At 56.5% G+C, this 25,726-nt stretch overlaps 1 protein-coding gene across 5 annotated transcripts in view; it reads left to right on the plus strand.

Moving 5' to 3' along the window:
* Positions 1 to 6,677: 6,677 nt before the first annotated feature.
* ADCYAP1R1 (ADCYAP receptor type I) overlaps positions 6,678 to 25,726 on the plus strand; it is a 50,761-nt gene continuing 31,712 nt past the window's right edge. For 3 of the 5 annotated variants that reach the window (XM_079930913.1, XM_079930917.1, XM_079930915.1), the window contains exons 1-3: positions 6,678 to 7,234; positions 18,268 to 18,406; positions 19,916 to 20,021. In XM_079930913.1, coding sequence (XP_079787039.1) covers positions 18,356 to 18,406; positions 19,916 to 20,021 — 157 coding nt within the window. In that variant the 5' untranslated portion in view covers positions 6,678 to 7,234; positions 18,268 to 18,355. Of the gene's footprint in view, positions 7,235 to 18,159; positions 18,407 to 19,915; positions 20,022 to 25,726 lie in introns of those variants that run through there. The other 2 variants (XM_079930914.1, XM_079930916.1) reach the window with 2 other exon arrangements.

A 25,726-nucleotide genomic window follows, 5' to 3' on the forward strand; every position in this document is an offset into this window, starting at 1 on the left:
TATGACACCCTGAGCAGGGCATCCCCCCCTGCACTCCTGCCCTAGGGAAACCGTGATATAATCAGTGTGCGTTGGTTTTGTTTTTTTTTTTTTTTTTACATCTTTATTGGAGTATAATTGCTTTACAATGGTGTGTTAGTTTCTGCTTTATAACAAAGTGAATCAGTTATACATATACATATGTTCCCATATCTCTTCCCTCTTGCGTCTCCCTCCCTCCCACCCTCCCTATCCCACCCCTCTATGTGGTCACAAAGCACCGAGCTGATCTCCCTGTGCTATGCGGCTGCTTCCCACTAGCTATCTATTTTACATTTGGTAGTGTATATATGTCCATGCCACTCTCTCACTTTGTCACAGCTTACCCTTCCCCCTCCCTATATCCTCAAGTCCATCCTCTAGTAGGTCTGTGTCTTTATTCCTGTCTTGCCCCTAGGTTCTTCATGACTTTTTTTTTTCTTAAATTCCATATATATGTGTTAGCATACGGTATTTGTCTTTCTCGTTCTGACTTACTTCACTCTGTATGACAGACTCTAGGCCCATCCACCTCACCACAAATAACTCAGTTTCGTTTCTTTTTATGGCTGAGTAATATTCCATTGTATATATGTGTCACATCTTCTTTACCCATTCATCCGATGATGGACACTTAGGTCGTTTCCATCTCCAGGCTATTGTAAATAGTGTGCATTGTTTTAAACTGCTAAGTTTGTGGGAACTTGTCCCCCAGCAATAGAAGCCTGATCTACAAACCCTGCCCCTGAGTGCATGCAAGGCCTTGGGTCAGTGCCACCTGCTGGCTCCAGCTGTCTTCCCAGTCCCCGCTCAGGGCCTAGAGCCTCAGTGCCCCAGTGAATTCCTCGCAGACAATGCTCCCATCAGCCATGGCAAAGGATTGTTTCTTTAGCTGCCAAGCTGCTCCCAAAGTTGGTCGTCAAAGAGTGTTCTGTTTGCCCTACTTTTAATATAATTATCAGCATCACGACACTGAGTCAGGGCTCAGCCTGTCACAGGCTCCCGATTATCCCGAGCTGCTTCTCTGGGAACAGCCGTATCCATGCCTCACGCTTGCCGCCTCCTCCCACGTGAATTATCTGTAATTTCCGCACCTCTGTGCTTGCTTGCCGAGGTCCTCTGTAAAAGCGAGGACTTGTGCTGGGCCGGGCGCACTGTTATTTTCAAGGCAGCCAAGTCAGGCTCTGAGGAAACTGTAACAAGAGCAAGTGGGACCTGGCCTTGACTGTGGGATCTGCAAGGGGAAAGGGGAGCACAGGCAGAGGGGGTGTGGGTGTCCACCCCAACAGGAGCTGGAGCCAGACTGAAGGCAGTGAGCTAACACCTGGCAATCAGAGGGCAAGGCGTGAGCAATACAGCTCTCGGACACACACAATGTGGCCCATTTGTAGGATGCCCTGGAGGGGGACTTTTCCTGCAGCAGCAGAATTCTACACACCAACTCCGGAGTGTGCTGAACATGTTGGAGAGGGTGAAGGTGGGGGAAGAAAAGAAAGCCCTGCGGATAGAGGAGAATTGGAAATGGAATGGAAGTAGCACATTCTCCTTCAACCAGAGCTCCCTGCAGGGTATTCAGCTCCCATGGGTAAACAGCTGAGTCCCCTGGAGAGGGGACTATGGAAGGTGGATGGGAAATGTCTCTCTCTGAGGAGAACCGCCTGACAGCGATGAAGCTCTGCCGCTGCAGAGTGGCCCACTGCCTGGTTCAATTCTGTAAGAGAGAAAACACCTCTCTTGGTAGAGACGATGCACTTTCACACCGCAGATCTCTGGAAGGTGCCCTTGTGTATGTGCGTGAACACGCTTGGACCCTATGTGAAAGTACATTTGGGCATACATAATGGATGGAAATGCACATGTGCGTGTGTGCAGAGTATAGTCGCGTGCAGTGGTATGTGTATTTGGGTGTATGCTTCTCCGGGCCAGAGGCTGCATTTGAGGATTTATGTACATGGGGAAAGAAGACGGGGCGTTTGGCTCTCCATATGTATCTCTCACTTTTACCTCTTTTGGTACCTACTCCCATTACACCCACACGTTCCAGCTCCCGGGAAGTGTATCTTCCCTTTTAAGAGTTATGGTTCAGGGGAGAGAACTCAGGACTTGAGTGCTCAAAGACCTGGTATGCAGCCCCATCTCTGCTACTAGTTAGCCTTATAACTTTGAGCCAACCATTCCTGTTCTCTGAGCCTCATCTGCTTCATCTGTGAAATGGGGTGCTTAGCTAGTCAAGTTTGCACTTAGAATTTAGGATTCCAGATCCCTGTCTCCCTGGTCCTTTCCCCCTGCTCTGACAATCCTCCCCTTGCTCATCTGTATCTACTGCTGTGCCCTGTGGGGGGCGGAACACAGAGGACTTGGGACTCCTCAGCTCTGTGGAGGTCCCAGGAAGCTCTGAAGACAGGAAGACAGGTCTCCCTTCCTTCTCTACTCCAGGTTTCTGGTGAGGCAGCTTCAAGTATTGTAGAGCTTCTGGAATACAGTTTGAAAACCATGGATCTAAATAGGCTGATGTTCATTGCCTTGGTTTCTTAGAAAATTCCAAGGGTCCTTGGGGTGGCTGAAAAGGCTCTGGAGGGTATTGGTTTATCTGATGAGGATGCTGCCTCCTGCGGGAGAGGGCAGGGGGCCTACTTTGGGAATGGTGCTCGCCCAGGGGAGCCCAGGCCCTGCTACCTGGAATGTCCCTGCAGCCTGCGTATCTGCGGGAGAGGGGACCTTTATGAGGCAATGGGCCTGGCCTACGCCCCTTCGTGGGGCTGAGCCTTCCATAGCCTCCCTGCTGCTCACCCTGTTGTGTTTCTGGGCCTTCCAGCGGGCACTCCCTGATGCACCTGGGCCTTCTCAGAGCCTGCCTGGCTGTCTGACTCCAGCACAGATGCAGGAGGTGACCAGAGGGCCTTCAGAATCAAACTTTCCCCAGAGCTGCACAATCTAGAACTCTGGCTCCCACTAGCTTGGGGGAGAAGTGACCCAGGGTCAGCATTTTGCTCCTCCATAGAAAGAAACCCATACTCCATAGACTGCTATTCAATGAATGCCCAGGACGTTCCCCAAATATGAATTCAATGGGCAAATGCCCGTAAGGCAGCAATTTTGCATCCTTTTCATGTCCTGGAGCACATAGAAAACAAAAACCTGTGTACAGCTCCCAGAGGAAGTAGAACAGGATGCTTACGGTTACCAAGGGCTCTGAGCGACAGGACCTTGGTATGCCTCTCATGGCTTCTGGACATATGAGCACGGCCCCTTGGGACGTGCACAGGTAAAGCGTTTAGCAGAGGGCCTACGGCAGTGGTCCTGAGCCTTGGCTACACACTACAATCTACCGGGGAGCTTTTAAAAAAATACTTTTGGCCAGGCCTCACCACAGACCAACTGTCTACTGATCTTGGTGGTGAGGCCCACGCATGGGTACATTTTTTTTTTAATAAATTTATTTATTTATATTTGGCTGTGTTGGGTCTTCACTGCTGCGTGTTGGCTTTCTCTAGTTGCGGCGAGCGGGGGCTACTCTTCGCTGTGGTGTGCAGGCTTCTCACTGCAGTGGCTTCTCTTGTTGCAGAGAACTGGCTCTAGGGCGCACGGGCTTAGTTGCTCTGCGGCACGTGGGATCTTCCCGGACCGGGGCTCAAGCCCGTGTCTCCTGAATTGGCAGGTGGATTCTTAACCACTGTGCCACCAGGGAAGCCCCCATGGGTACATTTTGAAAGCTCCCCAGGGATTCTGTAGCACAGGAGGGTTGAGAAGCACTGGCTCAAGGCAAGTTGAACATTCAGCAAATGTCAGCGATTCACAATAAAAACCCCTTGGTGTCCTCGAATGTGCTGTTCTCCCTGCCTGTGCAGCTGGGCTGGTGTGGCTGGAGAGGGGTGGGGGCCGGGAGTCGCGGGGGGAAGCGCTGCTCAGGAGAGATGAATGCTGGGTAGGGCAGCCTGGCATCCATCTCCCTCAGCCACATCTCAGAAAACTGAATTAAAATCTATCTTTTTCGGCGGCTGCCTGCTTGGCTGGCTGGCTTGTGGAAGCGAGCCGAGGCAGTGAGCACCTCCGGGTAGGGAAAAGCTGTTGAGGAGATGCCCCAGCCTCCCACCCTAAGGGAAAGAAGGCAACTCAAGGGGTCCTCTGGAAGGAGACCATTCCCAGGGGTGGTCCCTCGGCCCCCCGTCTCCCTCAAGCCAGTCAGGCAGGGTGAGGAGGGGCTGGCTATCTTGGAAGAAGAAGGAAACTGTGGTCCTGTCCTTGGGGAGGCCCAGTCTGGGGGACCAGACCTGGCATAGCTCAGGGAGAACCAAGATTGTTTGGAGAGACCAAAGCCATATGCCTAGATGGGCAGAGAACGGTCTGGGGCATGGAAGCCCAGCCTGCTTCAGCATGACAGGGGTAGCCCACTAGGTAGAACTACACTAAATTGGGCATGTGGACACAAGCTTTAGTCCCCAGTCTGAAAAGTGCGTCCTTGGGCCAGTCCTGTGGCCCCTTCGGGCTTGGGCACTTCATGCGTAGAGAAGGGGAATAGCCAGCCTTCCTGGAGCCCAGCTCTGATGATGTTCATTTCTGTGCCTCATCCAGGCTGATGCTACTAGGTACGGCTGGGATTAGAAGCCATCTACAAGGACTGCAGCACCTTGGAGAAAATTAGAGAGGTGCCCTGTCCAGGACCAGCTAGAAAAAGCACCCCTTTTGGTGGACTCTGCATGCCTGGCTTGGTGGGAAGTGGGCAGAGCAGGAGCTGGATTTCCACCCCTACCTGCCCCATGCAGGGAATGGACTGCACAGTGGGACCTGGAGCCCTGACTGACCCTTAGCTATGGTCAGCTAGGAGCCTACCCTCTGGCTAGGGGCCTTGCAGCAAAGGGAGAACAGGTGAACGGAAGGGGTGTGAGCAGAGGACTGCGGGTTCATTCCTGTCCACTGGCTGCCCAGGCAGAGAGCAAGAGGTGCCCAACCTGCTCACTGCCCACACCAAGACATACATCCGGGACACAGAACAGAGGGCAGGGGATCCAGAGCCCAGAGAGGGACCTGGAGTATGGAAAAGGGAATAAACCCGGAAATGAAGGCTGACTCAGAGTCAAGGGTCCTCATCCGGCGGCCCGACCGCTGACATTCCCAGGGACGGCTGGCCTGCTGCAGGTGACTCTGGTTTCCACCCTTCCTCACACTTCGTGCCTCCAGCGTCCCATGCTCCATGCTCCCCTCCTGACTCAGAGATTGCCGCAGCCCCTCCTTCCCCCTCACGATGTTTCACAGTTTACAGAGCACTTTCACACACAGCATCTTATTTGATCTTCAGATACCCGGGCTGGAGACAGATGAAAGTAGGCTCCCAGGGGTAATGGCAACAATCTAGAAAGGGGTGTACCCAGGTCCAGAGGGAAGTCCTGTCCATCTTGTCTGTCTGACTCTAGCAAGGCACCAGGCCCTCTTCTTTCCAGAAGGGTCTCACCCTATACTGATACAGAGAAGAACTAACATTCTCCTCCTCCAGGAAGCTTTTCTGGACTGAAAGAAATGTGATCCGTGAAGACCAACAGTGTGGTATACAGAGGGGGGCAGGGTTCACTGCGCAGTAAAGAAAAATCATCAACTCACTGAGCGGGCCCAGGGAACTCCTCGCATCATTCCAGATACTTCCTTCAAGTTTTCGTTATGGAGTCCTGCTTCACGCTCCAGTCCTCTCCTCCCCAGCTGGACTAGAATTCCCAAGGAAAGGCTTAAGTCTCTTTCTCTTCCCTCCTCCTCCTTGAAGCTTCCTCAACAAGGTGGCCACACCCAAAACTCAGGCCCACAGGGAGGCTGAACGATGACCTGAATGAGGAAAGACAGAGCCTGGTTGCAGAACTGTGGATGGGGCTATGGAGGGAGACTTGGGTTGCTGACACCTGGGGTAGTGACCAGAAACCGTGAGCAGGGGCAGGTGGAAGCAATGTGCTGGCTGGTGGGAGTGGGTAACTGTTCTCTGTCGGGCTTTGGCTCCACGACCAACTGGCTACATTGTCTTGACCTGTTTAGTTCCCCGCAATAAGCCTCAACTTATCCATCTGTACTAGGAGGAGGCTGAGTGGTACTACAATAACAGTAGCCATAGTAATTAATTCATTAGTGAGGAAATAAAATCAGTGAAAACCTACTTTGGGATGTGTGTACCATTCTTGTTTAATGATGTTGTTAAGAGGTGGGGGGTAGGTACTATGATTCCCACGTACAGGGAAGAAGTTGAGGTTCAGAGATGCCCAGTCCCCTGCCCCAGCTCACAGAGCTAGCCCTGGCACAGCAGGGACTGAAGCCAGGCAGTCTGACTCCAGAGCACTGTCATCTTAAGTTGCTGTAGGCCGCCCCGGTAAGGCCCCCACCTCCCTTTTCTGGCCATAGAGGCGTTTTCTAGGGGATCACATTTGAAGACATCCAGGCAGGAATGCCGGAGCTAGCTGACTTTCCCAGGCCAGGGCTGCGTGGGCAAAGAAAATCCCAAGGGGAGTCTGGGACTTGCCCTGTAAGGAAGGCTTCCTGGAGGAGGAGGAGCTGGCTCAGACAGGAAATCAGGAGGACGTGGCAGGGAGAAGGCAGAGGGTTTCTCGCTCTGGGTATCTCGGGAGGGTTGAAAGGAGGGCGGTGAGCCCCGGGGAAGGCCCGACGCTGAGCCCCGGAAGCCGAACTACAGAGGGGAATTGTTGCCTCCGCATCCTCGCCCCCAGGTCTCCCAGCCGAAGCTCTTGCTCCCATGTGCGGCGGGCGGGGTCCCGCTCCACCCCATCCCCGGCCTAACCCCTCCCCCGGGCGCCCATTGGCCTGTACCCCACCCCCAGCCTGCGAAGTGCTCTGGGGGAAGGCGGTGGTCGCTCGCCTCCCTCCTGCCCCCGGCCTGGCTTCGCGGTGGAGGCGGCGCCTCTCCGCAGCCCGGACCCAGCTGGGCTGGCGCGCGGCGCAGGGCGGGCGAGGGCAGGCGGGGGGCGCCGCGCTCGGGCCCCAGGCGGCTACTGACGGCGGCAGCGGCGGCTCCAGGCGAGCGCGGTCCCCGCGTGCGCACAAGCTCACTCCGCCGCGCAGGGACCCACGGATACCGGCAGCCGGCGGACACACGGACGCGGAGACCCGGGCTCGGCGCGCGCTGCTGAGCGCACACGCTCCCCGTCCTCGGGCGGCTCGGGGCGCGGAGTCTGCCCCGGGCCGACCCGCAGCCCGCGGCCCCGCGGCGAGGCCCCGCTGTGAGCAGGTAAGGGCCGCCCCGCCGCCCCTGCCCCTCTAAGCCCTGTCCGCCCTCCCCCGACTCCAGAACCTTCGCCCCTTGGGGACCGCGGAGCCCCTCCTCCAGCTCGGCTGTCTCCGCAAGCAGCGTCCTTCACCGACGGAGAGCGGGCCAGGGCCAGAGCGGGGCCAACCTCCCGAAACCTAAATGAAGCCGTCTCCCGCCGCTGCACCCATCCTGCGCGACTGTCTGATACCCTCCCTCTCGCACCCCTCCCCCGCCCTCCCAATATCTGGGATCATGCTCGGGGGCGACCGATCCTTGCAGCTCGCAGCGGGTGGGGTGGGCTAGCTACCTCGCGCCCCTCTCCGTGCCAGAAGGGAGGACCAGGGGCAGGGAAGGCACTGCGGCCGGAGGGACCCACAGGGACCTGTCTCTCTACTCCCAGGGCAGACGGACGCGGCCAGGCGAAGCTGGAGGGTCCCCAGGGGGCTGGGTACCGCAGTCCTCACGGGGTTTGAGGGGTGGGCAAGCGGCGTGCTGTGTACAGAGTGGAGTATGGGCCGGCGGAGAATGTCCCCCTGTAGTGACACCTTCGGGATTGTTCAGAAGAGCGTCGTCTCTCGGTTTCCCGCGGCGCAGAGAGGCGGGGGTCCGGATGCCTGGGCTTCTGCGATCCCGCGAGGAAACGCCCCACGGGGGCCTGTGGGAGAAACGCGGTGGCCTCCCCTGGCTGAAGTGGGCTCGCCTGAGATGAGACCCCTGCCCACTGCCTTAAAGGCACAGGCTCGTGCTGCAGCTGTGGGAGGCTGGGGCCCACATCCTGGGCAGGCAGGACCTTTGCAGGTTGGGTGGCGGGTGGTCCGAAGGGGCCAGGGTGCCAATGGATGGAGCTAGACGCTCAGGGGAGAGCCGAGCCAGGAGCTGATTGTATTTCACGTGGAGCTGGGAGTGGAAGCTCACCCCTGGCCCGTGCTCAGACCCACTTTGAAAGCTGCTGGGGGAAGGATGGAGGACCCCTGCTAAATTCTCCAGATGATTTCTGTGCTTTTAGTGCAGGTGCATGTCTCCCTTATCCGCTCCCCCCGCCTTCCCACACACACCAAAAGAAAATATACAGCATTTGGCTCTTCTAGTGAGCAGCGCTGCATTGGGGGCGGCTGGGGGATGGGAGGGGGCTACACAGTCTGTGGAGGGCAGCCTGCCTCGGGACCCTCTTGGGCAGAGGCAGACAAGCATTGTGAAGGTCAGGCTGGAGGCTCTGAGCGGCTGTGGGCTTCTGAAGGGGATACAAAACTGTGTATGGGCCTTGGTTGGGGGGCAGCAACGCTCAGATTTTCTCAGGGGGCCAGTCTGAGTTGGTGCTGGGTGCAGGTCGGGTTGGCAGAACCCCCAGTCCTCAGATGAATCTGGGGCTCCTCTTCTCCACTGACTTTGGGGAGGGCAAGTAGAGGTTTCAGTCTGGACACCAGTCAAAATTTGAGTATATGAATTAGAGATACAACACACTGGGGCAGGCCCTGTCCAGATCTTCCAAACAGTTCATCAACAAGTGTGTGTGGGGTGACCAGGGAGGCGAACCCGGTGCCTTCCCTCCCCTGTGGTGGGTAGTTCATCCATGATTCTGTGTCTGGGACAAGACCGTATGATTCTGTTTGCCGCTATGTGCAGTGAGAGGGGTTATCTCTGGGAAGCCTCTTGAAGGACTCTTTCCTACATTCTAAGAACTAATCAGGCTAAAAGTTTCATTAAGGTCCTGTTTTGTGTAAGGTTAAGGCTGGCAGGGCGTTGATTGGAGAAACGCTTTGGAATACATCCTTTCTCGTGCGGCCACCCCTCTTTGCCGTGCTCCTACTTTGGGACATTTCCTCAATTTGTGTTGAATAAACAAAACAACACAAAATGGGTGTTTAGAGATCAGTATCTACACCTAAGAGCCTAGGAAAGACAAGAGCTAAGGCCACAAGGTGGCTTTCTTCCTGGGGATGTGGCCTCAGGTTCAGTGTCCCAGGTCTCTGGCCTCTTAGGGGTGAAGATTTCATTGACCCAGGGCTGGCACTGTTAAGCAGAGGACACCTTGTGCTGTCTGCCAGAGGGCAGAACCAAGGTGTGCCAAGCACAGAGCACGAGCTCAGCTCAGTGCCAGGAAGGCCTTGCTTCCCTGAGAGCTACCCAGTGTGGAGCCGACACTTGGGGTGACTGTGGGTTTCCTGTCTGGGGAGGTATGTGAGCAGAGGTCCCATGTCCAGACAGGTGGGGCAGGGGCCCTGGAAGCCTTGGCCACCTCTGAATGGAGGAATCTACAAGTCCAGGGTCTGACTGGTCTGGGCCTAGTGGTCCAGCTGCCTGGCAACATTCAGGCTGCAAACTCTTCAGCTGTGGCGTGTTTGTACTGAGCCCTGGATGCCGTCAGAGGCACATGGTGACAGCCACCTCCACAGTGACACACAGAGAGGGAGTGACACACTGCCGGGGCGGCATGCAGGTTTCCCATGACACCTGCCAGAGAACTGGGGCAAACATACAACAGCAGAGCACGACATACATACGGACACGGGGACACACCCTCTCACACAGATCTCGACACACCTGGGGACTCAGACGTCTGCCCAGTGAAGATCACAAATTCTTCCTTAATGAGCGTCCAGATGCACGTTGCACTGAGTGGAGAAAGCGTGTGTGTTGTTGCGTGAGGGTGGAACGAGGGTGGGTAGGCTTTTTCTGTAACGGGCCAGATAGTAAATATTTTAGGCTTTGCTGGCCGTACACTAGGTTGCAACTGCTCCATCCTGCTGTCATAACGTAGAAGCAGCCATAGATGATACTTATGCAAACGAGCAGGGCTATGTTCTGATCATCTTTATTTACGGACACAAATTTGAATTTCGTACAATTTTCCTGTGTCATGAAGTATGAGCCTTTTAATTTTTTCCTGACCATTGGAAGATGAAAAAACATTTTTGGCTCACTGGCTGTACAAAAATAGGTGACAGGCCGGATCTGACCTGCTGGAAGGGTTTGTGAACCCCTGGGCTGTAGGTTAGCAAAGAGAAGTGGTTTAAGAGGTGGAAGAAGGGAGGGGCTTAGTCCTGGGGGCCCAAGCCGCCCTAGGGGGGGCCTTCCCTTCACCCTGCCTGGAGCTCAGGGTGCCCATCTATGTAATGCCTGGCCTCAGCATCCTACCTTAGACAGGCCTCTGCTGTGTTCATGTGATAAATCTCCTGTACTAAGGACACCCGGAGACAACATCCATGCCTGAAAATGAAAGGACATCGCGTCGCTGAGCTCACCAAACAGGTCCTGAGCCCCCATTCCCATTCACCCTCTTTGGCCAGGGGCATGCCCATCTCCACCAGTAGGAAAACTTCAGGGAAACCTGGACATGCCCCTTGTTCCCAGACAGGCTTCAAACTCACAAAGAGAAGGATGAGGCCTGAAATAGCCGAGGCAAGAGTAAGGGGCTCCTCATCTAGGGCTGGTAGTTCTCAGAGGAGGGTGAGGCCAGTGGAGGTGGGTGCAGCCGGGGTGGGCTTCCTGGAGGTGGTGGCAGGAGGTTAGATTGGCCTTGTGGAATATCTGGACATTCTCTTCCCAGCTCCAGGCATTGCCTTAGCTGTCACCTTTCCCCCGTGAAAAATGGGCCTCAGAGAAGGGCGGCTGAGACAAAAGACTAAACACACAGTTCCTTTGCGGGCACTTCCGATGTCCCAGTGTCTGATTTAAGGTCGTGTGGTGAATCGGGTCCTGCCTTTGGTTTCTTCCTATCTCTCCTGTCTGTCCCCTTCTGACATTTGTTTCCTGCCATTTCCCCAGAGGGGTGGGCCAGGGAGACTTTCTTTTCCCACTTGCCCAAGCCTCTGGATTCTGTCCCCCACTTTCCATTCCAGCTGCCCTTCCCTGCCCAGGCCCCCATCACCTCTACCCTGAATCCAGGATAGGTTTTCTGCCTGCGCTTTGCTCCTTCCGCTCAGCTCACCAGCCTTCTGAGGAATACTCCCTAAACGGGCAGCTTAGCACGTCACTGCCCTGTAACACTCCTCAGTGCCCCCAGCCCTCTCCCGTGGAGCTAGGCTGCAGTGGCCCTGGCATCCGCAGACTAGCACCAGTCTTCCACCCTCTCGTCCACCCCCAACTCCTGGTATCTTGCTGGGTCCCTCGACACCCCGCATTCACCTTCCTAAACCCGTCCACCCGGCACTCCTCAGGGTTGAGGGTCCCCACCGCGTGTTCTACCTGTGCCCGTCAGAGCTGGCCCGCCCTTCCAGGGCCTCACAGCTACTCTGGAGGGACTGCTGGCTAGCAGGGGTCAGCGCAGGTGGCAGTGCTCGCCATCCCACCTGCCCCAGCCTCACCCCCCGCCTGGGAGGTGCTAAGCAAACTCTCCACAAACCAGAGCCTGCTTCCTGTGCCCTCCCTCCCGCCCTCTCCCCACGCACCTCCCACTGCCTTCCATCACTTCCCGTCCCTCCTTTCCCCTTTCTGGTATCTTCTGTTTCCTCCTTCCCATTCTTCTCCCCTCATCCTCTTTCAGGCCCTGGGGGGCTGTCCCAGGCAGAGGACTCCCAGGACCCCTCCAGGACAGGAGATGTGCCTGAACTAGCCAGTGTGGAAGGGCTTTGCAACGTGACCTTGGGAAAGGCTCTGGGTCTCTTCGGGCCTCAAACCCTCACCTGTGAAATGGGATATTACTACCCGTGTGCATGTGTGCCCAGCCTTTCCCTACCCTGAGCCCAGGTTCCCTCTGTGTAAAATGCAGGGCCTGGGTGGAATCATCGTAGGCCTTCCAGGGACCTGGCTTCTGTCACCTGCTGTGCCCAGGACTCCGGGGACCAGGCTTTGAAAGGGGAACGTTGGAACATCAAAGAGGAACGTCAGCGTTAATGATTAATCCATTGATTGCCAGAACACCCCTCACTCCGGCATTGGACGCTGACCTTTATCAGCTCTGACCTTATTGGGGAGGAAAGAGGTTCTTGTCTCCCAGAAAGAAGTTAAGTTCTCTCCCTTGAGGGGTGCGTTGGAGAGGCAGTGCTTCATCTTTCAGGCTTCCCTCTCTGGTCCTCTGTACTAGGAGGGCAAGGAGGAAGTGGGAGGCGAGTGCTGCTCAGGTTTCGTTAATAAAGGGAGCACGTGTAGAGCGAGGGAGGTGTAGGGTCCGCCTTCCCTGGGTCATCTTTGGTGTGGTGCCCAGGCTTGGCACTGCCCCACGAGGGAGAGGGATGCGGAGCGGCCAGAGGAGTCCAGTAGGAGATGCCTCAGCTCCATGAGGGCAGAAGAGGGACCCAGGGCTGTGTGGCCCCATGGAGAGGAGGAGTGAGATGCTGCCCTCCCACTGTGGGGGGCTCCCAGGAGACAAAGGAGCCTGTGCTGCTCACGGCTGGCCTGGAAGGGTGCAGTGGAGAGACGTCAGCTTCCCCGAGGGCCCTGGACTGGCTGCTGGAGAGAGCTGAGCGCCCCAGCCCAGGAGCTGGACCACTCTCAGCTGAGGGGCTGCAGAAAGGGTCCTGCAGGGTGTGGGGCAGTGTGGGGGGTGGCTGCAGGGTCTCCGAGTCCCCTCCCACTGCCCGCGGAAAGTCAGAGCCCGGTGAGTCACCGCTGGCTCCGGTGTGCTGACTGATGACGCCGTCTTCCTGCGTGCCTGGCGCAGTGGCTCGCCGGAGGAAAACAGCTGCTCTTTCTGTTCCCGCCCCAGGCCAGTTGCTGGGCTTCTGGGGCCTGAGGAGGGCAGGCCCTCCCAAGTCTGTAAGGGGGGCACGTGCGTTCTCCCCAGGCAGGGCTCCGGGACTCTCTCCTGTGTGACCTTGGGAAGTGTCTCCCCCGCCTCTGGCCTCAGTTTCCCCACAGGAAACTCCGTACTGTAGGGGAGGTGACCTTTAAAGTCCATTTCAGGTCTGAAATGCTGTGTCTGTAATTCACTCTTCTTAAGGAGGGTGCTTCAGATATAGAAGTGTGGGCAGAGGGTAGCAGAGGGCCTGGCCAGTCCCCAGGGATGTGAGAGGGTACTACTAGGGTACCAATGGACTCTGAGCTGGTCTTCCTTTTACCAATAACAGAGAGTGGCAGGAGCATAGGGATGGAGTGCACAAGCTTTGGAGCCAAGCTGCTTCGGTTCACTTCCCAGCTCTACCACATGCTTGCTGTGTGTCCTTGGGGAAGTTGCTTAGCCTTTCTGTGCCTCAGTCGCCTCAGCTATAGAATGAGGATAATGCTAGGAACGACTGCATGGGTTTGGGGCAGGTGAAATGAGTTAATGCATGCTGATTGTTTGGAAGAGTGCCTGGCATGTACCGAGTGGTTAATAAATGTTAGCCATCAGCAAATAAAAGTGCAGCAGGCCTGATGTTCCTATTTTGAATATGACAGAGGGCTTATGGTGGTGGAGGTGGCAGCAGGAAGGTGAAAAAACCTGAACACAAAGTGGTAAGATAATAATAGTAGTTAACACACGTGTAGCCCTTATTGGGAGCCAGGCTATACTCCGCTCTCCATAGTTTACTTATATCAATTGGTTGATGCCTCCCAGTAACATCTATGAAGTAGGTATTACTGTTATTCCATTTTCACATATAATTGAATTAAGCCACAGAAAAGTTAAGTGGCTTCCCTGAGGTCTTTAAGCTTAAAACCCTAGCAAAATGGTTCCTGAGTCCACCACACTACACGCCAGGAGGTAGTTTAATTGTCCTCAGATTAGTTGCAAAAGCCAGTTTATCCCAGCAGAGCCTGGACCCAAGAGAGAGCACCTGGGAGTATCAGTGACCAGGTCATCCAGAGCCACATGCGTGGCTGGGCTGAAAGAGCCCAGCATCCATCCTCAGGGAGGGGAGGGTCCAACCCCAGGCTGCAGTGGCCAGGCCTGGCCCTTAGGAGGGTCACTGGCAGCTTGGGGGAGTCCAGAGGAGAGAGGCAGCTGGAACAGGGTGCAGGGGACAGGGCTGGGAATGGCTGACCCAGGGGACACATCTCAAAGTGCTTTCCTGGGACAGAGGAGCCAGGCATGTGGTCCAGAGGAGTATGAGGTTTGGGACAGGTGGCCTCAGACCGTAAACTCTGAGCATTGTCCCGCAGGGGCTGTGCCCAGTTGCCTCGGGGCGGGGGTCAGGGGAGAAGAGGTGGGGGCTGAGGTCACCATCGTGGAGAGGCTGCAGGAGGTCGTCTCTGAGGTTTCCAGCTGAGGTCGGGCGTGGGAAGGTCAAGGCCTGGGAGCTCCCAGCTTCCCTCTTTCCATCTCTTGGCTAGCGAGTGTCTGTGTCCTGTTGGGCAGAGGGTGGACGGTAGTTGGGGAAGGTGAACAAGAGGGGGCAAAAGTGGGAATCAGGAACCCGGGTCTAGTGCCAGAGGAGGCCTCGTGTTGAGAGTACCCCAGCCCCTCCACCCTGCGGCGCTGGGCTGGGGGCACGCCGCTCTCCTGGTTCGCCGCGTTGTCTGAGCAGCCTGGTGACAAAGCAGGGAGCGGGGGAATGGTTAGGCGGGGGCCTCTGATCGCTTCAGCTTGTTTTTAATCCACTGCAGGGATAAGCAGCCCGCAAATCTGGGCATCGTGTGTGTGTGTGTGTGTGTGTGTGTGTGTGTGTGTGTGTGTGTGTGTGTGTGTGTGTGTGTGTGTGTGTGTGTGGTGTGTGTGTGTGTGTGTGTGTGTGTGTGTGTACCTGCGGCCACATCTGAATCCGGATACATCTGACTGCCGCTGAATATCTGAGTGCCTTTGCAGAATGAGTGTGTGTGATAATATGCATCAATAGTCTGATGAACATATGTGAAGATCTAAATCGCTGTGTGATGCCTCTGCACACACCTTTGTGCTGTGCTCTGAGTGTGCCTCTGCGTTTCTGTGAAGGCGTGTGGAGCTGTCTCTCAGTCCCTGAAGGAATCTCCACCTTTGTGTATTCCACACATGGGTGTTTGTATTGATGCCTTCAGGTGCGTGCCCTGGGGATAAATGTCTGTCTCTGTGGAGTTGACGTGTCTTTATGCTCTTCTTTGTAAACCTGTTTCTGTGTGTGTGTGTGTGTGTGTGTGTGTGTGTGTGTGAGAGAGAGAGAGAGAGAAAGAGAGAGAGACCGCCAGTCCTCAGAACACAAACTCCTTCTCTGCTTGCCTGCTGCCACCCGCTTGCCCTCCAGCGCATCCCCAGCTGGGCAAGCCACTAGCTCTCCCAGGTCAGCTCTCTTGGTTCTAATAAGTTAAGGTTAAAATGGAGTCTTTATAATCCTATCTATACATGAGAATCACTTGAAGAACTTAAACAACACTGATACCCAGGCATTCTGACTTAGTCTGGCAGGGGTATTTTTTTTTTTTTTTTGCTTTACACGGGCCTCTCACCGCTGTGGCCTCTCCCGTTGCGGAGCACAGGCTCCGGACGCGCAGGCTCAGCAGCCATGGCTCACGGGCCCAGCCGCTCCGCAGCACGTGGGATCTTCCCGGACCGGGGCACGAACCCGCGTCCCCTGCATCGGCAGGCGGACTCTCAACCACTGCGCCACCGGGGAAGCCCCATGGGCAGGGGTATTTTTAAACACTCCTCAGTGGTTGTGCTGAGCAGCCCATGTTGAGGACTGTGTTAAGAGGTCAGAGCTCATCTTGCGTCCTGGGTCAGGGCTCGGGGGAGGAGGCCGTGAGTCTCATTTGTGGGGACCCAGTCCTGAAGGAAGCGGGTAGTGCTGTTGCCGTCTCAGGGGGCCCTGAGCACTCTTCCCAGGCCTCTTCCTCCAGGAAGCTTGCTTTATGTCCCAGGGCAGAGGTCTCTCCCAAGAGATGTGTTTCTGGTGGCATGTTGCTGGGAGTACAAGGGCGACGGCCTCCAGGAAGGAGCACCGTGTGTCCACTTAGAGACACAGGCCATGCATCCATTTCCCTCCTCTGGCTTTGTCTGGGCCCGGCTGGCTGTGAGGCAGGCCAAGGAGGGAGCTGAGGTGGTGAGTCACCTTCCTCTCGGCTAAGAAGGCTGAGACCCACAGAAGCAAAGGTCTTGACTGTGGCCAAGTGCTGAGGCCAGAACCCAGGCCCAGGCCACAGGCTGTGTCGAGGGAGGTGCTGGGGGTACCCAGGACTGTCCTGGGTGGAAGCCTCCTTGACTCCAGACCCCAGCAGGCCTTGGCTTGCTGTCCTCTGTGCGGGAGAGTCAATCCGGGTCTCGGAGGCCTTCTGCCTTAGTAGCTCCTCTAGGCCCTCAGTCTTTAGCATCTGCTGAGAAGCTGTGGGCCCGGCCTTCCTCTCTTCCAGCCGGGTTGGTAGGGAACACCAGCTCCCTGCAGACAGGGCCTTGGCCTCCCCAGGGATAGTGGAGATGACCGACCCCTATGCGGACCACTGGTGTCACATCATGCCAGAGGCAGCCTGTGGCCACGAGGTGTATGGAAGGTCCTGGGAGTGGGTACAGAGGCTGAAGCCTGTGCTTGGGGTGCCCAGGGGTGCTGAGGCCAGTGCTTCCCCAGCCTGCCCAGGCCTTCCTGACCCCTGGGGGAGAGGCTGGGCCAGCATCCCCACGGCTACCCTGGGCTTCTCAGAGCATCTCCTGGGGATACCAAAGCCTCCCTCAGTATTTCCAAGTGGGCGCCAAAAAGGCAGAACAGTGGGTAGATGAAACGGACCCCCTTTTCCTTGAACCTTCCTGCGGCTGGTTTTCTGTCTCCTTTTCGGGTGCTCGTTTGTCACCAGATTGAGCTTGGAGAGGCCAAGGGGAGCTTGTTGAGGCAAGGAGAGAGGGAGGGAGGCAGCCACTGGGGGCACAAAGGGCCCCAGGGTACTGGCTGCTCTGCCCATTGATGGGGGGTGTGTAAGGACTCATGGTTGGGAAGCAGCCCCCATGGGCCTCTTAAACCAGCCACCTGTGGGTTAGTGGTGGCCCTGACATGGGCCTACTCAATCTCTTTAATAATAGTAGTAACAAAACATTTTAATTACTGTGTAGTATTTCATTGTATGGCTATGCAGGGGCCTGTTAACAGTGCCTGCTCGAAGGATGGTTGGCGGCCGCATTTTTTGCTGTTGATGCTATTTTAAATGATGTTGCAGTGAATATCCTTTCATATGCTTCTTTCTGTATAAGCACAAATCTCTCTCTAGGATAGACACCCAGATGCAGAATTGCTGGCTTGCAGGGAATATGTGTTAATGATCAGTTTTAGAAGCTGACCGGACTCTTCCTCTGGGCATGTGCTGGGGCTCCCTCAGGCTCCTCACTCGACTGCCCGTGCCCTTTCTGGTCCTTAGTAGCAACTCGGGCCTCAGAGCCACAGGAGCTCTGGGGGGAAGGTCCTCGAGGTCCAGGCACATCCTTCTCAGTAGTCACTCTTTTTGTCTGTTGCATTGGTAAAGGCTTTATCCTGGAGGCCAAGTGGGCTGCGGCAGGGTGAAAGGAGGCTATGTTTGTTGGGGACCGGGCTTGGCTGCTGGAACAAAGCGGCCCTGTATGAGTGAGTGAGTTAGAGAGGAGGGCACGTAGCAGCCTGTAGCTAGGTAGGCCGTCAGGCTAGCTGGGTGGCTCAGCGCCGCGGGTGCACTCAGTCATCCCGGCTCCTCTCGGTGTGTCGCTCCCCGCCTCTTGGTGTTGTCCTGGCGGCTCTGTCCAGCCTGGGTCTGGCATCGGGGAGGGGGAAAGAGCAGCAGGGGTGAGCACGTGATGCCTTAGGGACAGGTGGCGCATAGGTGGCACGTGTCACTGTCACCCACCTTCCATAGGCGGGAAATTCATCATATGTCCGCACCTGAGAGCAAGAGGCACCTGGAAATGTCCTCTCCAGGTGGGCACGCGTGTGCCAGCTAAAACTCTCTTCCCGTGGAGGGAGATCTGGGGACACAGTCACCTGCTGCAGAGGAGAAAGCCATTCAGACCATTCTTGTAGGCGCCCGAGCCAGCGTGTTCCCTGCTGTACCACCAGTGCCTGGTAGTGAGTAGGCCCTCGGCCGGTGCTTGTGGGATAGAAGAATAAAGAACAGCACAAAGGCACGGAGGGGGGTTACCCTTGGGGGCTTTGCTGCAGGTAGGGGTGGGGGGCTGTCGCCGCCCCTCTTATGCCGCCGGACCCGCAGGATTCATACCTTTCCTTTCTTTCTAGCCTGTAGATACCTGGGGCTGAACAGCAGCTACTGTGAGTGAGAGGCGGGCAGCACTGGCCTGAGCCTCCTTCTGGGCTGAGAAGCATCATGGCCAGTGTCATACAGGCCTCCCTGGCTGCCCTCCTTCTGCTGCCTATGGTAAGGGCCCAGGACCCTCCCCTCCACGACCAGCTAGAACCCCAGGCTCACCTGAGCTCCCAGCCCAGATAACCCGTGTCTTTTGTGTGCTATCAGCCGAGCTCAATTCACATGGCTGGTATCTCTGCCAGGACCCCCCTGGACCATCTGGCACTTCTGGGTGAACTAAAAAGGGTGCCCCTTCCTCAAGACCCTGTACCGATTTGACCAGAAATTGTTACGTAATTTACAAATCTGTTATGATAGTAACATATGCGGCAGCCTTTAGAGTTGTACAGTACACAGCCTGCTCAACCGTATGCAGGGGCCCTCGTCAAGGCTGCAGAAGGCACTTGTGATCCTGGTCCCCAGCTCACTAGTCTCTGGCAGGTTAGGGCTCAGAAGGCTGCTCTCTGCTCATGTCTCTGAGTGAGAGAGATGGGGTGCAGGGTTCCCAGACATTGGGCCCTGCCCCTCAACCTGGGGATTCTGACCAGCATGGATGCAGCTGTCTTCGGAGCCCTGGATGCCAGTCCTGCCTCTGCCCTGCCTTACTGTGTGAACCGCAGACCAGCTCATCCCTTTCCGTGCACATCTGGGAACGGTCTGAGCTAGACTGGATCCCTGAGCACTGCTCCGGCAGCTTGGGATGCCTTGTGCCTGCCTCCACACTCGCCAGCATCCCCTTATGGGACCATCCCTGCCCTGGAGTTTTGAGTTGAAGTGACAACACTAGGATGCAGCTGTCGTGATAGCATCCGTGGGCTTTGAAGTTACTTGGTCCTACACTTAAATCCAGTCTCTGCCACTAACCAGCCGTGTGACCTTGGGCAGGAGTTTCTAAACTTCTCTGAGCCTCGGTTCCCTCCTTTGTCACATGGGGCAGGAGTAGATGAGAGTGGCTACTAAGCCCCACGGAATGCTACCACTGTCCTTCACCTGCAGCTCCCGGGCCCCCAGAGGAGAGAGAGGATGAGCTCTCTCAGCCCCTCCTCTTTCTCACCTCCTGCTTGCTCCCCTAAAGTGCACTTGTAGCCTCGTGGTCTCTGGAGCTGGACTGCGTGGGTTTGAATCCTGGCTGTACAGTCTACTACACTGTGTGACCCTGAGCAAGTTTCGTAACGTCTCTGTGCTTAAGTTTCCCATCTGTGGAATGGGAAATGGTAAAAATAGCGCCTGCTTTGTAGTACTCTTGATATATATATGCGTGCATATGACAGAGTAATGCACTCAGTTAGTACAGTGCTCTGTGTGTACTTGCTAATGTTATTATAAGACATGGAAACTGAGACCCAGGAAGCGGGTGGGATCTGCCCAGGTCCCACACTGAGTTGGTGAAGGGGAAGAGTCCTCATGGCGTCTGTGACGAAGTGGAGGCAGGGTCCCCGCTGGCTCTGAAACCTCTCTGTCACTGTCGTCGTCCTGCTTCTGTCACTCCCCTTCTCCCACCGCCCCGGAGGCTTAGGTAGCAGGGCTTGTCGGTGAACCTCCCTGTTCCTTCTCACCATGTATCCCCTGTGCCTCCTGCAGGCTACCGCCATGCACTCTGACTGCATCTTCAAGAAGGGACAAGCCATGTGCCTGGAGAAGATTCAGAGGGCCAACGAGCTGATGGGCTTGAATGACTCCTCCCCAGGTGAGGAGGGTGGCGGGGAGGGCCACCATCCCTGGCACATCCAGGCCAGCCTTAGAAGTGATGTCCCAGCCTCTGGCCAACTTATAGAAAGTAGTGGAGGGTACAGGTCCCTGGGTCCTTCAGAAAGCCCCTTGGGGTGATGGAGCCCTGGATCTACTCTAGGCAGTGACACTGGGGTTGCCCTCCTTGGGGATGGCCTGCCCTGGATGCCTCCCTCTGGAAGGGGCTATCCCGGGTGACTGGACGTGGCCACCTTCACTCCCATGGGAGCTGGGATAGAGCTGGTGTCTGGGCTGAGCAGCAGCTGTCGGAGAGCTCGTTAGCAGGCTGCCTGGGCCTGGTGGTGGGAGGGACACAGCTGTTGCTGGTGGCCGAGCTAGAGAGCACCTGGTCTCCCCAGAGCATGAGGTGTGGGGTCATTTCCATCTCCTCAGCTCACTCCATCAGAAGGGAGAGAACAAGGCAGCAGGAGCCCCAGTCCTGTGCGTATCTGGTGCTTCCGTTCTCCTGGGGCTGCTACCAGCCTGGGGGGCCGGATGCTGCTTCCTTGTGCTGGATGGTACCACGCACCGCAGGACATGCAGTGGCCTTAGCTGTCCCATTAGATACCCCTAACTGCCCCTGATCTCAATGACAGTCCCCAAAGCCTCACTTTTCTAGATGTCCCAAGGGAGTGGCATGGCCCCGGCTGAGAACCGGTGGTCCTGTGTAACCCCTTTCCTCCTGACTCCCCTGCTGTGCAGATGGGACGCTGAGGCCCGTAGAGCAAGGGCACCCTCGGCTTCCTGACTCCAGCAGGGCCAGAGAGAGGGTCTGTGTGGGAAGTTGGGGGTTTGGGGGTAGGGGGCATCGCTGGAGGACTCACCAGTCACTGGAGGGTGGGGTTCTCCACCCACCCTGGAGGGACCCACTTTCCCCCCGCTCCTCCCCATTTACAGGGAGCTCTTCTGGGCACCATCCGTTTAAATGCGGGGTTAGTCAGCAGCCCAGTTAAATGTGATCGTCCCGCTGGGCTGGGCTCCCCAGCCAGTCAGCTCAGCAGGCATTAACTGGTAATGGAGTGACTCCCAGCCATGCTGTCCTTTCCCTCCAGGTGAGCTGTTGCTCAACTCTCACTGAGGCCAAAAGTGGATCTGAGGCCTCACCAGCCAGGGAACCTGAGGCAGGGGGCCTAGGTGGGTGCACGGTTGCGGGAGACTCAAAGAATATCCTGTCCAGGCCTCTTGTCTAGGGGATGGGAATGTGGAGCCTGGAGGGCAGTGACTTTAGAACCATAGGAAGGGGGAGTGGCAGGCTCAGGTGGGCCTGGAACCCAGGTGCCTCCCTCCCAACCCGGGGCCATTGTTCCTGCTTCGCAGCTCTCAGGTATACTTGGGATCGAGTAGTAGGAAGCGTTCCGTAGGGATGGGTCGAGGTGGGATGTGGGGCTGGGACTGGGCCAGCAGGCATGTAGGTGAAATGCACCTGTGGAGCCCCGGGCAGGGAGAGGACAAGACCTCCCCCCCCCAACCCCGCCGCCTTCCCCCCAGGGGCATCCAGGCAGAGGTGTGAGTGTGAGTGAGGCAGATGGAAGGATGGATGCCAGCCCAGGAGGGGCAGACCAGTGCTGCCGGGAGGGGCTCCCACCCCCAGGCATGCTCAGGAGAGGACGATGAAAGGAATTCTCTGTGGGGAAGGATTCATGGAGAAGGTGGCCTTTACATCAGGTCCTTGGTCCTCAGACCTGGCTGTACGTCAGAGTCACCAGGGAGCTTTGAGGAAAATGTACCCAGGACACAATCCAAACCAGTTAGGCCAGAGCCTCACTCCACTGGAGTCACCGTGATTTTTAGAGGCTCCCCAGGCGATTCTGACGAGAAACTAGCTAAGAACCCCTGAGTTAGGCCCTAGGGAGGACTGGCACTTAATGGCAGGTGAGAGCTGAGGGATGGATGTTCTGGGCTGCGGGAACCACAGCAGCAAGAGGCGGGTGGGGGAAGGGAGTGAGCCCCCCCCTAGGTCTGGAACCCTGAATTGGAGTCGGTGGGGATGGGCTAGAGGGACGTGTGGCTGAGGGCCCGGGAGCAGGTATCTGTGTGTTGCACGTCTGCCGCCGCTGGAGTTGGAGGTCGGAGGGGACGGCAGTGGTGGCATCCCCTGAGCTGCCGTGCCTCCAGCTTTGCCCAGGACCCTGCCTGGACCTCCCTCTCGTAGTCCTGCCTCGGGGGCCCTGTAAGTCAGGTCACCCCCAAACCTGAACCTGGTCAAAGGACCCCAAGCCTGTGGAAGAATTTCACTGACCCATCCACCTGCTCATTCATTTGCTCACTTATCCCCTCACGCTCTCGTGCACTCATTCAACTCACATGACGAGCTGGGATCTTAGGTGTCCGGCCCGGGCGGAGTGAGGGCAAAGCCAGGGGTGGGGCCTGCCGAGCTTCTGGGAGAATTGAAAGATGCTGACGGCCAGGCCCTCCCCGCACCAGCGTGATTGGCGTTCGGACGGGGGCACTTGTTGAGAGTACGTGTTAAAAGCCTCCCGACGATTCTAAAGTGTATCCAAGGTTGAGAGCCACTGGGTTGGCCAGAGAATAGCCTCTACCAGGGTGCTTATGTCAACCTGGGCCAGAGAGCAGCCCCCAGCGTCCAGGCAAACCTGGCTGGGAGCCAAGAGTCCAATCTGACTATAAGCGAGAATCAGCATTATGGTGTGAATGTATGTGCTTGGGGTGACATGAGAGAGGCCAGCCCTCCTGCTGTACCCCTTCTCTGCACCTCCCCTGCCCCTTCTGTCCCAAGCACATACACCATGCACAGAACGCTGGCCAGGGGTCAGCCGATGTCCCGGAAACACACTTGAAAAAGAAAATCTGTCAGCTTGTTCCAGTGACTGTGAGTGTGTATTCACAGCAATGCTGGTAGATATATATATATATTACTTGTGTGTCCCCATGATCTTTTAAATCCCATAAAGTGAGTGCATTGGAATGAAGACACTGATCTGTTAGAGGGGAGGCGTGTCTGTGGCATGTACGTGTGGTTGGGGGGATGGTGAGGGGTTCCCAGGATGACACCTGCATCCCCTCAAACCCATATCCCTCACTGATCCTGGGACCTTCACCGCAAAGAGAACGTGGGACCGTATTGCATATAGGGGCCTTCAGAATGGAAGCCGAGGGACAGAGATATGCTAGGGAGGGGCACCGGCGCTCAGCAGGCAGCTGAAGGGGGTAGAAAATATAGGTAAGATAGCGGAGAGTGAAAGCAGGCTTTCTGACTGGGTGGTTTTGTCCACAGCGTCCCTGGCGGGTTTTAAAGATGTTTATTGGGACCGTTGTTGAGGTGATATATTTAGTGGTTTTGTCCCTCGTTCCAAACTCCTGAATGCTAAACAGACCTTGAGACAGCACCAAGTCCGGCTGTATCATGGGACGCACGGAGAGGCTGAGGCCAGAGTTGGGCGTCGCTGGCCAAGTCACACCGAGGGCCAGAGCCAGCTCTGGGACAGGACCCAGGTCTGCTGTCCCAGCCAGGGAGGGCCCTCTTGTGCTGCGGTGCTCTTGTGCCTAGAGAGAAGCAGAAAGGACTCCTGTGCGTGGGAACCTGCGCCTCCTCTCCGGAGCGTCCCCAGACCCACACAGGGCACAGGCACTGCCTGCCGGGCTGGCCACTTGTGTTCTCTCGGCTCAGCCCGGCCAACCTGCCTGTCCAGGGTGAGTCCTGCCAGCACGTCCTCTTTGCGGGACTGCGGGCTTGCATGAGTCTGGAGGCCTTCCCTGCATCTAAGTGGGCTGGTCAGGTGTGGTCCTCCTTGGGGGTCCCACACCCCATACTCTGGAGAAGATGGAAGAGGGAGGCCTGACGCGGCCTTGGCAGGGTCAGGAGGGAAGTGGCTTGGAGGAGAGACAGGAAAGCCTGCTCATTGCTATTCTGACCCAGCCTCTGAGGCCTGTTCAGGGTGCAGAGTGTGTACCCTAGCCCCCGGCTCCACCCCCTCACCGGAAGAGAGGCCTGGAGGAGGGCGGGGGAACCACTGCAAGGCTGGGCCCAGGCTCCCCATCCTCGGGGCAAGACCAGCTTCTTGTCTGTGCCTCCCAGCTGTTCCGAGAACGCACAGACCCCCATCGTGGGGAGGGGGCGGGGCCTGTAGGGACCCGCCCTCTGTGGAACTCGCTCCCCAGGTCTGACAAAGGGTTCTGTTTCTGTCCAAACCTGTTTCTCTTTGGTCCGTAGTTCTCAGACTTAAGTCTGTATCAGAACCTCCTGGAAGTCTTGTGAAAACCCAGATTACTGGGCCCAGCCCCAGTTTCTGACTCAGTGGATTTGCCGGGGCCTGAGTGTCTGGGTCTCTGGCACGCTCCCAGTGGCGCTCCGCTCTGGGGTCTGCACTTTGAGAACCGCTGACTTCCAGAGGGGAGGGCTGCATCTTCAGTCCTTCCTCCACTCCCCCAGCACGGAATTCACAGCTGCTCTTCATTTTATGGATCAGTAACATTGGCTGTAAAGTAAATTTCAGTAAATTGAATCATTTTTTACCCGTGAGTCGCATGCCGAAATGAGGGGCTTGTTCTAACGATACGCAGGCATCCTCAGGCAGCTTCTCAAAGAGAGGACTGCGCCTTTGTTTGAGTCCCCTTGGCGCCCCTGGTCTCACGAGTTTTGAACACTGTGTGGAACTGGACAGGATCATCACCATGACAACCCGAGATTAGCTCCTTATTTTGTTCCAGTCGGGGCTAATGGCTCTTGCGTTCTCTCTCCATTCAACCTGCCCAAGTGGTCTTTTCCCCTCCTGCTGTCACAAGGCACCGCCTCTCCTTGGCTGCTTTGTGTGTCAGCATCTTAGTGGGAGCAGCCCCGGAGAGTGTGCCCAGCATTCTCCCCCCGAGCGGGAATCCCCCGGTGCCTGAATTCCTCCCATCAAGTCCCATAGAGGCTTTCGGCGGGACAGACTGAGCCAGGAGGGCACAGGCAGGCTTCGTGTGGAATTGGGGCCCAAGGAAGGCTTGGGGTGTCAGAGTGGAGAGTTCTCCCAGGGTTCTCCCAGGGAAGAGGACCGGTTCTGATTTCCTCTGCACAGGGTAGAAGAGGACAGGAACTTTCTCGACCCCGCAGCCGTGTCTGATGCACTTGACCACCTCCTCCTTGAAGCAGGCTTTACTGCTGCTGTGTCACCAGCGTCTTCTGGTTTTCCTTGTATTTCTGGCCACCCCTCCTGAGTCTTCTTTTCCGGCTCCTCTTCTGAGTGGTGGCATCTCTTCGTTTGGGGCCAGGCCCTAGTCTCTTCTCTTTTTTTCTTCTCAAATCTACGCCCTCTCGCTGGACATGTCACCCGGGTCCACGGCCCTACAGAGCATCCCTGTGCCGCCTACTTCCCGTTCTCTTCCTCCAGTTCCAACTTCCCCGCTGAACGCCAGAAACTTGTCTAACTGCCTATCTGAAATCTGGCTTCACTTGGCTCTTCACATCATCTCAAACTAAACATACCCCAGATGACACTCTTGAGTTCCAGCTTGCCGATTCCCCCCACCACTTGCTTCTCATCCAGCCCTCCCCACTGTGGCGAGTGGCTCAGCCGGCCAGCCATCTGGACACTCAAACCCAGGTGTCATCCTTGGCCCCTCTCTCCCGTTTAGTGCATCAGTCACGGTAGCCTAGACCATGCTGAGGTAACAGATGAACCTTAACATCTCAGAGACTTAGCACCATAACATTTCCTGCTTGCA

This window comes from Stenella coeruleoalba (genome assembly GCF_951394435.1).
Source record: "Stenella coeruleoalba genome assembly, chromosome: 9".
Classification (NCBI taxonomy): Eukaryota; Metazoa; Chordata; class Mammalia; order Artiodactyla; family Delphinidae; genus Stenella; species Stenella coeruleoalba.